At 23.6% G+C, this 10556-nt stretch overlaps 3 protein-coding genes across 4 annotated transcripts; 1 reads left to right on the top strand and 2 right to left on the bottom strand.

Moving 5' to 3' along the window:
* Positions 1-140: 140 nt before the first annotated feature.
* On the bottom strand, positions 141-2045 carry LOC124422381 (F-box/SPRY domain-containing protein 1). Its single transcript, XM_046958758.1, has 4 exons — positions 1732-2045; positions 1151-1424; positions 968-1058; positions 141-848 (listed from the first exon to the last, which is right to left on the bottom strand). The coding sequence occupies exons 1-4, from the start codon at positions 2034-2036 to the stop codon at positions 754-756; spliced, it is 765 nt and encodes a 254-aa protein (XP_046814714.1). The 5' UTR covers positions 2037-2045; the 3' UTR covers positions 141-753.
* Positions 2046-2273: 228 nt separating this feature from the next.
* Positions 2274-6173, top strand: LOC124422382 (BTB/POZ domain-containing protein KCTD5). Of its 2 annotated transcripts, none has more exons than XM_046958759.1 (5): positions 2274-2411; positions 2521-2947; positions 3399-3695; positions 3870-3998; positions 5316-6173. In XM_046958759.1, exons 2-5 carry the CDS (start codon positions 2741-2743, stop codon positions 5343-5345), a joined length of 663 nt encoding a protein of 220 aa, XP_046814715.1. In that variant the 5' UTR covers positions 2274-2411; positions 2521-2740; the 3' UTR covers positions 5346-6173. The 2 variants fall into 2 exon arrangements, with proteins under 2 accessions (XP_046814715.1, XP_046814716.1); XM_046958760.1 differs by lacking the exon at positions 5316-6173 and adding an exon at positions 4141-4783.
* Positions 6174-8629: 2456 nt separating this feature from the next.
* Positions 8630-10494, bottom strand: LOC124433235 (ragulator complex protein LAMTOR2). The gene is made up of 4 exons (XM_046983003.1): positions 10360-10494; positions 9618-9824; positions 9226-9388; positions 8630-8890 (listed from the first exon to the last, which is right to left on the bottom strand). Exons 2-4 carry the CDS (start codon positions 9683-9685, stop codon positions 8741-8743), a joined length of 381 nt encoding a protein of 126 aa, XP_046838959.1. The 5' UTR covers positions 9686-9824; positions 10360-10494; the 3' UTR covers positions 8630-8740.
* Positions 10495-10556: the final 62 nt, after the last annotated feature.

The raw sequence follows: 10556 nt of genomic DNA, 5'->3' as shown, positions 1-10556 counted from the left end.
TATAATAAATACACACAAAATATACAAAATTCTAAAAATGAATTAAAAATTTAATATATGAAATTTTAGCCCTAAATAAATTTAAAATAATTTTAAATAAAATTAATTTAGCCTAAAATGAATTAAAATAAAATCTCTGATAAATAAAATCTCTCTATGTTCAATGTATGTTGACCATATGCAAATATAAAAAGATTTTTTAATTCATTTATCATATTTAAATTAACTAGTGATTATGTCATGTAATCAATTAATTTTTCTTAACAAATAATTTAATATTGAAAAAATTTAATTTGAAAATTTAAACCAATTAAATTTGCCAAATTAGTTAAATAGTCAATTTACTTCTTATACTTATGAACTGGCCAAAATATGATAAAAAATTCTATATATATATCCAGTATAGTATTAAAATTACATGGTTGGAATTCATAAAAATACTTTTATCCTATTTTATGACCATTACATGATCTTAAAGTTGGTTTAAAAAAACCAAAATTTAAATAATTTAATGATGTTGTGCGATTTATAACACTCCATCTTAAATACAATAATAGAACTAACTATTTACAATATTACCAACCATTTAATTTAGTAGGCACACATTCTCTAATAAGAGAATCATATCTTTTAGTGTGCTAAATCTACTGAAACGTAGATACGTTGATATAAGATGCCACAAGCTCTGTAGCAAACTGCAGAATGTAGTTTTGGATAAGTATTCAAATATATTTTTTTGTTGGAAGTAAAACGTTAGCCATCTAGAGGTGGCCCTATGTACACCATTGATATTTCTGAATTTCCATATACTGCAGAAACCGATGGATATAACCTTTTATCTGGTAACCCTGTGCAGTTAGTTGTAAAATGTATTCTGATACTGATTAATTGATAATAAATATAGAATGTTGTGTAAGAAATTACTAAATGATTAATCGAGTATTAGAAGTAGTAACAAAAAAATCACCTCTAAAAGCTACACCTAGAAACTCATAATTCTTCTCAAATGACAGTGTGTTATCATCACAGTCTAATATGACTCTAATTTTTTCTCCTATCTGAAATTAGAATAATACAACTTTAATAATTTAATCATTTATTCCATCACTTTTTACTGATTTATTAAAATCAGATTAAAAAGAAATTTCACCTGGTATGTTGGAGCATTATTAAGTAATGGATAACTTCCTTGTGCATCTCCATTGTGTAATAAATGATTGTCAACGAGATTCCATCCCCAAGAGTGTTCATCAGAACCAAGCAGAGCTACATATCCATGACATAACAAAGGCGCCTCTTTTGTAGCTATACCTACAACAGCTACTGTACCTAAAGGTCCTTCCCATATCACTTCCCATGCATGACGTCCATGTCGAAAACCTATTTTACCTCTACAAGCATCTGTACTTTGTGCAACAGGATTCCTACAAAGATATTAAAGTTAATATAATGATTAATATAAAAAATGATAGTGTAAAAGTATAGCTTTTTAATAATGGTTTTTATCACAACATAAAACTTTTTTATGAATGCTCATTTAAGCATATATTTCACATTTCATATTCACCATGACAGATAAAAAAAATGAACATTTTTTTGTTATTTGATGATAATTTGAAAGAAAAAATTTTAAAGATTTATGAAGCATTAACGAATTATAAAATAGCAGTAAAATAAAATAAATACATGATTACAAACAAGAAAATTTGATCGTTCGATCATAGAACATACCTGTGTAAAGTAAATCCATTTGGCTTGATATAAACATTACGTGAACAATCATTCGGATTCCAAGCATGATAAAATGCTCGAAGCTTTGCTTTGTAAGTAGGTACTGATGATAATAAATCAGAACTAAGTGCCTCTTGAGCTAATGTTCTAATACAATGCATTCTCCATACATCGTTATTTTCATCCCTTAAGAATCTATACCACCTCTTACATACCAATGCACAGTTTCTTAAAGTGTGTAAGTCTAAATAAGAGAAAATCACTTCTAAGACATGATCTGACGCGTTCAATGCGATACCGTCCATTTTGCCGGTTCTCTGTCAGTAGAGGCCAGCGAGTCAGCAGAGCTAGCAAAGGAAGAAAACATTTGCTGAAGATAGTGGTTAAGCGCGTTTGCCACTTGAAAGTTAGTACACTTTTCATGAGGGCGCTTTGCATCTATATTTATTGTCACTTATAATTACTATTCATTAATCGTATCGAAACATTCAAAATCGACAACAAATCGACATAACTCGATACGAAAATTTTGGAAGCACTTAATTTATTTATAGATTTATCCATGAATCTAGAAACATATTTATATGTTCAAAATACATCTCAGTTTCAGAATAGAAAAGAAAAAAGAAGAAGACAAGTATTTTCGCCGTGTTTTTTCTATAAAGTTCTTGAATGTATATGTACGTAATAATATACTATAAATCGTGAATATAAAGCCTTAGGTCATAACTAGGTTAAGACATTGTGATCATGACTAGAAATAATACAAACGATTACTTGGATTTCTAGAATAAAGACTAGGACAGACTAGGATAATAAGAAACACTAGTTAAGCGTCGCAGAGAACTAATGCTGCCTCTGTTGAGTAATTATTGCAATTCTCGTGTGGTCTTGTCTAGACTCATGCATCCGCCATATCTTCACTTTTAGACAATGAGAGATGCCAATCTTCTTTGGAAATTTAATCTGTGCATAGTTTGTATGTATATACATATGAATATATATATATATGAATGTCGAAGCGGACATGGCAAATTTCAGCGAGAATTCACACGAAATGACAGAAAATAACATGCAGCAACGTTGTAATATACAATGGGTAAAATTAAATGTGGGCGGAACATATTTCTTAACTTCAAAAACTACGTTGTCTCGGGATCCTAATTCATTTCTGTATCGACTTTGTCAAGAAGATTCGGACCTTATATCGGACAGGGTTAGTTCCTATTGTGAGGTTATTTAACTATGACTTATTATTACTTGTTGCATATTTTATGTGAAACGAAAATAATACATATAGTAAAAATCTTATAATATAATCCTTTTTATTGTGTTATAAGCATTCATATAAATATTATATTATATACATAAATTTAAGGCCACCAGTATTGTGACCTTAAATGTTTTATAACCTAAAAAAAATATAATTATATATCTACATAATTCAATTGATATTGTATAATAAATATATATCATATTTTGATCGTATAAATAGATTATATAAAAACTGGATTATTCGTGTAAATAAGCTGTTTAAAAAATGGTTTATCAATCTTTGATATAATGTGAATATAATATTGATCTTGCATCGAACAAGTGAATTAATTAAATCAGTACAACTATGTGTATGGTGATATGATATAGTGACTTAAAAGATTTTTTTATAGGATGAAACTGGTGCTTACTTAATAGACCGTGATCCAACATATTTTAGTCCTATCTTAAACTATTTAAGACATGGTAAATTGGTTATCAATAAGGACTTAACTGAAGAAGGTGTATTAGAAGAGGCAGAGTTTTATAATATTACTGAACTAATTCGACTAGTTAAGGAACGTATTATAATGCGAGATACGAGACCTTTAAGAGATTCAAAGAAACATGTCTATAGAGTATTGCAATGTCATGAGGATGAATTAACACAAATGGTGTCAACAATGTCAGATGGATGGAAATTTGAACAGGTATTTAATATATAACAAAACAATTTATGATTAATTAATTATATCACAAGCTTGAAATTTTATGTTTACATTAACGTCTTTTATATTATATTATTATATTAAAGAAAATTCTATATAATATAAATTTATTACATAGTAAATTTACTTTAATAGTTATACAACTATTCTTTTTAGCTAATCAATATAGGCTCCCAATATAATTATGGAAATGATGATCATGCTGAATTCCTATGTGTGGTGAGTCGTGAATATGGACCAAGTCAAATCAATAGCAAGGAGCAGGAATCAACTGATCGTGTTAAGGTACACTTTCCCATACCCTCTATTTAAGTCCTTGTCCTAGTCAGAATAGCTATGTACAATATAATTTGTATATTGAACAAATATTACGTTCAATATATTTCATTTAATTACAAAAACTATATGATTATTATTTTCTTCGTAGCTTTTTTATTAAATGGATATACATGAAAGACATTCATATAAATATCCTAATGTGCATAGTTTCATATTCATATGCACATTAATGAATAAAACATATTTTATCAGTATTAACTTAAGCACCTTTCTTGGTATATTTTTTTATGTATTTATATATAGTATAATGGCTAAAAATAATTAATATTATATGCAATTTTTGGAATAACACTATTTGCCTCTAATCATTTTATTTATATTACTATATATGAACATTTACAAATTTTATGTTCTATTATTAGTTCTATTATATAAATAATAAAACCAAAATTTACAAAAAGAAAAAAAAATTCACTTATAAAAATGAAATTGAAAATTTAAAGTGAAATCTTATAAATAACATAAAATATTCATTTATATGATCATTTTTCATAAGATAGGTTTACATATAACGTTAAAATTAAGAGTTTACATGATTTTAATTTTGTTATAAAGAACATATTTTATTAATTTTTAACAGAACTGAACATATTTTTACTTAACTTTATATCAACTCAAAATTTTTTACATTAATTTGCATGAGCATGTTCTGCCTCTGATATTTGTTGTATGTATCACATTACTATTATTGTAACGCATGCTATTGATTTAATAAAGATTTTTTTCTCTCATTGGTTTGGTTTCTCTTTGCCCTGTATCCTGCATGAATTAATAATGCATGTTACAATTAGTTTATTATATATTACGCTTATTTATTTGGTTATAATATTATTTAGTAAAGAAATTAATTATCTACTACTAAGAAATACACATTATAATATGAAAACAAATAAATAATTTTATTAATAACAAGATCATTGATTTCAATTTTAGATGTTTAAGATATTACTAGTACATCATATATATTAATTGATTATACCTTTTGTTACTTCTCTCTATATTATTGTATTTTAAAAATACATTTTTTATTTTTTAATCGAATTTATAAGTTATATTTGCAATAAAATAATTCTGTATAACAACAATATAGCAGAGGCTGAACAATAATAATATATTATACATTATTTATATGAAAAAGAAATTTTAAATAATGCAATAAAATATCAATGATTTTAAAATTGTATAAATATTGATAAGTTCATTTCATTTAATTTTGTTTATTTCCAACAATCAAAATATTTGAATTATGGGGTTGTATTTTAGGTCTTACAACAGAAGGGATCTCGCATGTAATCTAAATCCGTCCCTTATTCCTTCTTGCCTCTTTTAATTAAATCAACTGTGCAGCAAGAAGATGAAGACTGTATCTGTTTATTTAGTTAATAGTTTATTTTTTAAGATTTGTATAGTCTCCATTTGTAAGGTTTCATTTCTACATGATTATAATGTTGCAAAAAAATAATATGCAGAACTGTAAAAATTTTAATTATATTTTCTACAGATATTTATTATTTAGCAATATTATATATGAAACTTTTAAAGTGGAAACTATTACACTGTCATTATTAATGAAGATATTTACATTTTCATTTATTTGTTGTAATGGAAGATACTACTTGCATGGAGGATATTTCACTTACTCAATATATTACAATTTTATAAAAATTAACAATTCTAAGAGAATATCATTCTTTTTTTTTTAAATACATTACAGTGATTTCCTTTCAAAGGAGACATACTAGGGGTAAAATGGCAAACATGTTACTAATAACCAAAGTTATTTAACAATAGCTAAAGTTATGTTTTAGCTTTACTGAGTTAGTTTACGGACAATAGTGTTTATGCAAGTCATCTTTTTCATAAAAAATTTCTACAAAGATATAGATATACGTGGTAGTGCATAGCTTATTCTTTTGTATCAAATTTTTTGTATAAAATTTCTTTTTATTTGTAATTGTATTATTAGATTCTCTAAATTACTTACCTTGCACTGCCGCTACAAAACATAATGTACATGATATTTATATAGCTAGCATTATAACTTTCAGTATCTGGATCAACGTGTTAAATAGTCTTCAGATACATATTAGTATTGAAACAATAAAAAATTTTTAAAGAAAATAACTTGTTACATTATTCTCTAAGATCACAATGTTGGGCCTTATGCTATAAAACAGGTAAATATTCAAAAAATTATAAAATCATAAAAAATAATAATTATTGATGATGTAGAATATTTAGCTACATATATATTTGTCCTTTTAATAATAAGTAAAATCATTAAGAAGATAATGAATTAGCGAAATATATATTTCGTTTTTATAAGTTTCGATTAATTTGTGACCTCGTACAATATATGTACATATACACATATATATATGATTCTCAGTAACAGTAAACTGAGAAAATTTGCAATAGACATTGTTTGTCAATTGTTCCAGGCCTATTAAAAAATCATCCTAGACAATATATGCATATTTAGAAATTAAATAAGAAAAAAAATATATATATGTACCTAAAATATATTATTCTAAATATAATTAATACAATATTGTATTGAATTGGTCAATAAGTAACGTTGGAATTTCCAGTATTTTATATCTAAATAAACAACACTGTATACAGTATTTTTTACTGAACATTCCAACATATTACTTATTGAGAAATCTAATATATGTATAATCTAATATTTCGATATAACAGATCAATGACACTAGCAGTAAATTACGTTTTTATTTTATAAAGAAATGTAATAAAAATATTATTAAGAATAGGTTTATTAACTTTGAAACTTAAAATCTTTAAATAATTGTAATACTTTTGATAAAATTATTGATTGCAATATCAATTACTTTTGTGACAAATATATTAAGAAGTAAAACAATAATTCGTTAATAACTTTAGAATCATTATTATTAATCCAATTTTTATGTATATTTCAACCAATATAACAATTTCTTCCTTAATTGAATATATCTCATTAGTTTAGTTAATGTTAATATTTATAAATTTATATAATTCTCAACCTGTAAAAGAATTTATGCGTTTATAAATGAAATTCTGAACTGAATATAAATTTAATATTTAATTTTTAATATGAGGGTGGTATATATATATATATATATATATATATATATATAATAATAATAATAATAATAATAATAATAATAATAAAAATAACCCTTTAATACTACTATTTATAAGAAATGTAAGAAAAAGTAATAGCATAAAAAATATAATAAACAGAAATAAATGAATTTATGTTTCAACTTAATTTTCTTATGGCAAATTTGAGCTAGTAATAAATTGAATCTCATTAAATTTGTAGAAGATATTATATTTTATTTACATAATATATATTTGAAATATTTCACATATAATTTGATAGTATGTACTATGTCACAAAATTATAGCCTTTTTGAAATTATGTATGTATGAAATATTCCGATTAAAATAAATTTATAATTTATATATTTAATAAATAATTACATAACTTAGGAAATATTCATATTTTGCTTTAAAAGATATGAATATTGAAGATATAAATAAAAATGAATAATAGAAGAATTTATAAATTCTATAGTAACTATATATAAGGATACATTCATATTATTGTTAAAATATTTGGAATTTATTATTTTAATATGAAAATTAGGTTAAAATTTATATTTTTGATATTATTTTCAAAATTCACTTTAAAATACCTTTACATCAAAAAGGATCTATGTTTACATTTTATCTATAATATAAAACATTATTTAATAATTTGTATTTAAATGATACCTTATACACGATTATATATTTATAGTTATCCAAATAATGCACAAGTAAACAAACTAATGTAAACACACATTTTTAACAATATAGTTGATTAAGAATTAATTAATAAGAAAAAAAATAATCACTGAATAAGTATACATAATTGATTGGTTAATACTTATAAAAATTAAAATACATAAATCTTTTATATCTTTATAATACATGCATGCATGTAATGTCACAAGTAATGCCATTTTATGATCATTATTTGCACATTTATTGTTAATATAAACAAAAAAAATTTCGATTAATAAAGTTAAATGTCATTTCACAGTAACTTTAGTTTATAAAATAGTATAGTAACTTCAGATGCAATAATTATTATACATTAATGCAATTCTCTGTAAATTATTATTATTGAAAAGATTATATTTATTAAACGTCATTTCAAAAAATAACTGTTACGCTTTAATATTACAATAAAGACATTATAAACATTTAATTTTTGTTCAAATATATAAATATAATTTCATTAAATTCTATTTTTTGTTATATTATATTATTTATAAAATAAATAAACTTTCATAATAAATCACAATCCTAATTATTTGTATCTTTTATTATTTAAATTAAGTAAAAATCTTATAATAAAATTTATTTATATTTAATCGCACATCTAAGACCTTTATTTTCATATAAATATTGTATAAGTATTTATGAATAATATTTTACCAATAATAAATCATAATAATCATTAAGTACAAAAAATATTAAAATATAAAAACTTATTTATTATTATATATGCTTATATACACATATAATACAAATTATAAATATTTAAATATGTATACAAATATGAACATTATTATCATGCTCTTATTATAATAGTATTTAAAATTATAATTTTCATATTACATATAAAATCTTATTTAAGGCATATTAGCAATTGTTTTCAATGGTTGATCAAGATATTTAGCAAGTGCTTGTGCTTTTTCTCTTAATAATCCAAATCCCACATTCTCTTTAGCATACAAACATAATAATAAATTTGCTACTTCTGTAATCACCACTTTGCCTTCCTAAAATTAGATATTTATGAATTTTTAATTATAATCTAAAATTATAATGCTTTTATAATTTGCATTTGAAATTTGATATGATAAATATAAACATGTATGAGATAATTATAAAATATTTAATGCTTAGTTTGCTAATAAAAAATAATCAACTATCAAGAGAAAGTTTTAATTTATTATTATTATATTGTAGGTTTTAATACCTTATAAAATCCTATTTATATCTATTAAGAATTATGGACTACAATATATTTGATTTTTAAGACAAATATTCAAAGTATTACTTTAAAAAGTTGTCTATTTTGCATGAAATAATTTTACACAAATTATATGATTACCACGCAATCCATCAAAACAAATTGTAATTTATCTTCTTTAAATGCATTTCTTCCATTCTTTTCATAAGCTGACCAAATGTTACTTGTAATTGCAGCAGTTATTCTAGCATCTTTATCTCCATAGCCACTATAAGCTAATAAACCACCATCTCTGTTGAGTAACCTGTAATTTTATTTATTATGTATTATTATTTAATACATAACGAAATAAAATTTACTATAATTGACTATAAGATACAAAAGTATAATTTAACAATATAATATATATTTTATTCATTTTACTTGTATAAATATATGTATAAATATATATTATAATAATTTAATGATATTGTATATAGGTTAACAAACATGACAAAGTTTGTACTAAGTTAAATATTTAATTTACTACTTACAAAGTATTTTCAACTCCACCCGTATTCGCCTGACTCAAAACTTGCGTAAGAGCTTTTGGTTTCAACATAGTGTAGAATTATTTTTTAAAAGGAACTTATTCTATCACTGTCAAAATTCAAATTACTCGTCAGCTTTTTCTAATGTGTGTTATGTGTGTGTGGCTGTGTGTACATAACTATATGCATCTTCGCATTGATTCTGAAAATCTAAAAAATTGTAATATAGTTTTGTAAAATTTTGATTGGTCAGTACTAATGGAAATATATGAGAATTACCCAATCAAGAACCATTTCTCAAGAATTAATTTCTTTTATTGTATACGAATATAAATATAGACATGTTTTTATAATTAAAAATACTATACCTTAAATGTTTTACAAATAGACAGCAATGTTTAATTATAGAGATTATATACAATTTGCAATTATAAAACACTATCCACACTAGTTAATGATGATTCGTATTTACTTTATCAAATTTAATAAAATTAGTTAAATGATATAAATTTGTTGCATCAATATTATTTCTAAATAAATTTATTATTTACGAATATACCCTCAAATATTTAAATAAATATAATATTCTTATCTCGAACTTTATACTTCTAAAAATTTATATAAACTTTTAGTTTTAGTGTAATACAAAATAATAAATCGATGAGATTTTTTAACCATAGAGAAAAGATATTAAATAGCTTAAGCTATATTCACAAAGAAATCGATGCATTCGTTTTCTGCTTACCTCGTTGCGCTCTTTATCTTTTGTATATGCACGTTAGCTATACACACTTTTATCGAAGTAAACGTTTCGTGTTGTGCATTGTATAGTAGTGGTAGCAATAAAAAGAAGTATAACGAAAACGGAATATACGGATCAAGTAAGAGAAATATTTACTTGCATACACTACTATTCTTCATGTGCGAATTCTGGTTATGGCT

This window comes from Vespa crabro, chromosome 2, assembly GCF_910589235.1.
Source record: "Vespa crabro chromosome 2, iyVesCrab1.2, whole genome shotgun sequence".
NCBI classification, from domain to species: Eukaryota; Metazoa; Arthropoda; class Insecta; order Hymenoptera; family Vespidae; genus Vespa; species Vespa crabro.
The sequence above is the reverse complement of the archived record's forward strand: the minus strand, read 5'-3'. Positions and strand labels throughout refer to the sequence as shown.

What these genes read in the sequence shown, in the direction of transcription:
- LOC124422381 (XM_046958758.1), bottom strand. Translation starts at nt 2,036, where the DNA reads ATGGACGGTATCGCATTGAACGCGTCAGATCATGTCTTAGAAGTGATT. An exon ending in AATGGATTTACTTTACACAG is followed by an intron (nt 1,425 to 1,731) that starts GTATGTTCTATG and finishes ATATCTTTGTAG; the next exon opens with GAATCCTGTTGCACAAAGTA. An exon ending in ATAATGCTCCAACATACCAG is followed by an intron (nt 1,059 to 1,150) that starts GTGAAATTTCTT and finishes TTCTAATTTCAG; the next exon opens with ATAGGAGAAAAAATTAGAGT.
- LOC124422382 (XM_046958759.1), top strand. Translation starts at nt 2,741, where the DNA reads ATGAATGTCGAAGCGGACATGGCAAATTTCAGCGAGAATTCACACGAA. An exon ending in ATGGATGGAAATTTGAACAG is followed by an intron (nt 3,696 to 3,869) that starts GTATTTAATATA and finishes TATTCTTTTTAG; the next exon opens with CTAATCAATATAGGCTCCCA. An exon ending in AATCAACTGATCGTGTTAAG is followed by an intron (nt 3,999 to 5,315) that starts GTACACTTTCCC and finishes GTTGTATTTTAG; the next exon opens with GTCTTACAACAGAAGGGATC.
- LOC124433235 (XM_046983003.1), bottom strand. Translation starts at nt 9,685, where the DNA reads ATGTTGAAACCAAAAGCTCTTACGCAAGTTTTGAGTCAGGCGAATACG. An exon ending in GGTGGAGTTGAAAATACTTT is followed by an intron (nt 9,389 to 9,617) that starts GTAAGTAGTAAA and finishes ATAAAATTACAG; the next exon opens with GTTACTCAACAGAGATGGTG. An exon ending in TTGTTTTGATGGATTGCGTG is followed by an intron (nt 8,891 to 9,225) that starts GTAATCATATAA and finishes ATCTAATTTTAG; the next exon opens with GAAGGCAAAGTGGTGATTAC.